Raw genomic sequence first — 3,788 nt, 5'->3', positions numbered from 1 at the left:
ATCAAGACATTGACCACTCTCACACCTGCAGCTACCCAATACTCTCACATAGCTTAGGGATTTGTACTGCTGTCTCAAAGCTTGATTTGTTTTTTCTTACCATTGAGAAAGGCTAATGTGATTAAAGCTCTACTGAAGGTATATCATCTTCAGTAAACAAAGTCATAACCTGCTTTTCACCAGGGCTATAAACTACACCTGAAAAAACAAGAGTGTTAAAACCAATTAGATTACTAAGAATATTTACCCAAAGTAGAGAATTGGATGAAGATAATCAGACAGAAGAAAACCAACATCAGCAAAAGCTGTATCATGTAGTCTGGGGTCACACCACAGTAAAATAAGTGACTGTATGGAAACTTTCTCCCCAAACCCAACGGGCCAGATTCACAGCTAGCGGTGCACTTGAAAGCACTAATGCAAACCACAGGTGTGGTTTGCACTAAACCCTCAGTTCGACCGAGATTGGGCCCCAGGCTTTCCCCTGCTGCGGCTTGCACTTTACAGAGAGCCCGGGTGTGAGTGGGGGAACCCACCTCTCACAAGCAGCCCCAAAACCCCTCCAGCCTGGGAGAGGGGAGCAGGAGGGGCTTCCAGGAACGGGGTTAGCCTAGGCGCCGAAACCCAACTTTCAGCCCAGCTTTACAGCCAACGGCTGCTGCCCGCCAGACTCCCGCCCCATGGAGAGAAGGACGGAGGGAGGGAGGGAAGGAGGGAGGGATGGAAGGCGGCGCTGCTGGCCCCGGCCGCCCCTGAGCCGGGGGAGGCAGCGCTGAGGGACCCGACGCACAGCCCGGCCCGCCGCCGGGCCCGCTCACTTTGTATTTTTAAACCACGCCGCAGCGCGCGCGCTCCGCCCAATCAGATCGGCCGCAGCCGCCGCCAGCCAATGGCGAGGGCCCCCGCGGTTTTTTAAACCGTCCCTCTCCCCCAATCGCCGCCCAGCGCGCTCCGCCCTGCCCCGCCCCCCCACTCTCCTCACCCCAACCGGTTCCAACGGGTATGAGCGCCAACGACCCCCTCGCGCTCGACCTAGCTCGGGAGTTGCTCGGCTTCTGACGTCAGAGCGGCACGCGGCCAATCCCGGCCGGCCTCCGCGCCAAGGGGCGGAGCTTCGGGCAGTTTGAACCGGCGCGGCAGCCAATGGGCTGCGGCGGGGGGCGGGTCCCCGGGCGCCGCGGGTCGGGTTGCTGTGGCGGGCAGTGCCGCGGAAAACAAGAGGCGGTAAGTGCGCGGCCGGGCACCATTCGGCAGCAGCACCTGAGGGAGCAGAGCCCGCGCCGCCCGCTCCGCTCAGCCAGGCAAGGCCCGCGCAGCGTGAGCGCGCCGGGAGAGACGGAGGGAGAGCGGGAAGGAGGGGACGGTAGCGGCGATCCTGGGCGCAGAGGCAGCGAGGGGCTCCCACAGCGGACGGCGCGCCCGGGGCTGAGGGGAGGATTCCTGGCGGGCGGGTGGGGCCGGGAGGGCGGCGGCCGCTCCGGCCCCGGCGGGGCGGGCTGGGGCACGGGCGGCGGGGCCGGGCGGGCTGCCCGCCGCAGCCGTCGCGGGGGGCGGGGAGAGGCGCCTGGCGGCGGAAGGTGCTGCGGCCCCGGCGGGGGGGCGCGGGGAGAGGGGCTGCGGCGGGGGCGGGGTCGGGCGCGCTGGGGCGGGAAGGCGCCGGCGGGCGAGAGGCGGGAACGGCCTGAGGCGCGGCCCCGCCCCACGCCGCCTCCCCACCCACCTCCCCCTGCAGGGACCCGCCGCCGACCTCGCCATGGGCAAAGGCGACCCCAATAAGCCGCGGGGCAAGATGTCCTCGTACGCCTACTTCGTGCAGACGTGCCGCGAGGAGCACAAGAAGAAGCACCCGGACTCGTCCGTCAACTTCGCTGAGTTCTCGCGGAAGTGCTCAGAGCGGTGGAAGGTGAGCGGGGCCGGGCCGAGCCGTGCTGAGCCCTTGCCCGGCCAGCCCCCGCCCCTGCTGCGGACTGCTGGGAAAAGATCCCTGGTAGCAGCTGCTGCTTAGGCGTTAGTGGGTCAGTAGCTGCTTTATCTCATCCAGACTCTTCTTTCCCCTCTGTGTGTCCACAGACAATGTCAAGCAAGGAAAAAGGAAAGTTTGAAGAAATGGCTAAAGGAGACAAAGCTCGTTATGACCGGGAGATGAAAAACTATGTTCCTCCCAAAGGCGAGAAAAAGGGAAAGAAAAAGGACCCCAACGCTCCTAAAAGGCCACCGTGAGTGTTTCTAGAACCCCCTCCCCCCACACAGAAAAAAGTATTAGTTCTAATTGTTTGATATTTAACTTTAATCACTGTCTCTCGATGTAGATCAGCATTCTTCCTTTTCTGTTCTGAACACCGTCCGAAAATCAAAAATGATCATCCTGGCTTGTCTATTGGAGATACAGCAAAGAAATTAGGTGAAATGTGGTCCGAACAGTCGGCCAAAGATAAACAGCCATATGAACAGAAGGCTGCAAAACTAAAGGAGAAGTATGAAAAGGTACAGTAAAAGCAATAAAACAATAGTTAAAGTTGTGGAGCTCACTGTAAATATGTGACTTGCGTCTTGCACCCAAAGCGTATGGGGTTTATAATTCTTAATGCTTACGTCAGTCTCTGTCAGGCTTTAGAACACATGGAAAGGTATGCTGGGGCAGGTATCTGGAATCCTTACAGGGAACCTGCATGTGGGTTTTGCATGTCTAGAGACTTTACCAGTAAGATGCCTCACTACCGGAAAACAGGTCACCTGCTTGTTAAAATAAATACAGTCAGACTCCAAAGCACTGTGGCCATAAAATTCTTAAAACTGTCTGCATTGAATGCTCTTTTGCCTAAAGATGTAAGCATGAAAGTCCCAAGGTGGAAATCCTGCTGGTTTGCATGTACTGTGTTTGATCTGTGCAGTGCAGTTGTATTGAAATACCAAAGTAGTACAAATTTGCCTTCAGTGTTCTATTGCTAGCAACTTAACAACACTTTTTTTGCAGGATATTGCAGCATATCGTGCCAAGAGCAAGAGTGATGCAGGAAAAAAGGGCCCAGGTAGGCCTGCAGGGTCTAAAAAGAAAGCAGAACCAGAGGAGGAGGAGGAGGAAGAGGAAGAAGAAGAGGAAGAGGAGGAAGAAGATGAGGATGAAGAATAAATGAATGTCCTGCTGTAAAGATTTATGCTCAAAATCCAATATTTTGCTAAGAATGTGAACTCAAGTGCAGCTCATTGTTAGCTTCGGTATAAAAATCTGTACAGAATTGTGTATAGGTAATGTGGTTCCTTGTAGGGAGACTTCCAATTTATAATGTAAGCAGTAGCCAAGGGCTGCTACAGTTTGGTTTGAGAAAAAAAATTGTTGAATGTTTCTGCTGTTTCTGCATATTTAATGGTTTTGTTGAAATTCAGTGACTGATAGCCAGGTGTTTCTTTTTAGCTAAGTAAAACAAAGGTAGCTTAATAGCTGATCTTCTATTTTGTAGTATTTTGTTGCATTGTATTACTTTTTTAACAGTTTTGTAATAAAATGTTGTACATGATTATTTTTGTATTCATGATGTTTCTGAGAGGCTGGGCACCCCCAGAAAGCTGGGATCCTGTGTGGGAAAGCGCTTTGCAGTGTTCTTCGGCTCCTGCTGTTACTGCAAAACTGGCAAGTCCCTTAAGCATTGACTCTTGGAGCTTTTGCTGCCACTTAAACTCCTTTAACTGATTTCCTCTCCCACATCCACGGCCATGAATTGCAACTGGTGCTTTCCTTGCAGTAGCATTTGCTTGTGTTACCTTTTGGTTAAAAAGCCAAAAACCTATTA

General features: G+C 54.0%; 1 protein-coding gene across 2 annotated transcripts; it reads left to right on the top strand.

Moving 5' to 3' along the window:
* Positions 1–1,165: 1,165 nt before the first annotated feature.
* On the top strand, positions 1,166–3,515 carry HMGB2 (high mobility group box 2). Of its 2 annotated transcripts, none has more exons than XM_082282620.1 (5): positions 1,166–1,224; positions 1,733–1,903; positions 2,071–2,216; positions 2,310–2,484; positions 2,975–3,515. In XM_082282620.1, the coding sequence occupies exons 2-5, from the start codon at positions 1,754–1,756 to the stop codon at positions 3,128–3,130; spliced, it is 627 nt and encodes a 208-aa protein (XP_082138746.1). In that variant the 5' UTR covers positions 1,166–1,224; positions 1,733–1,753; the 3' UTR covers positions 3,131–3,515. The 2 variants fall into 2 exon arrangements, with proteins under 2 accessions (XP_082138746.1, XP_082138745.1); XM_082282619.1 differs by having other exon boundaries at positions 1,204–1,301.
* Positions 3,516–3,788: the final 273 nt, after the last annotated feature.

The sequence above is a fragment of the Coloeus monedula genome (assembly GCF_965178545.1).
Source record: "Coloeus monedula genome assembly, chromosome: 5".
Taxonomy (NCBI): domain Eukaryota; kingdom Metazoa; phylum Chordata; class Aves; order Passeriformes; family Corvidae; genus Coloeus; species Coloeus monedula.
The sequence above is the reverse complement of the archived record's forward strand: the minus strand, read 5'-3'. Positions and strand labels throughout refer to the sequence as shown.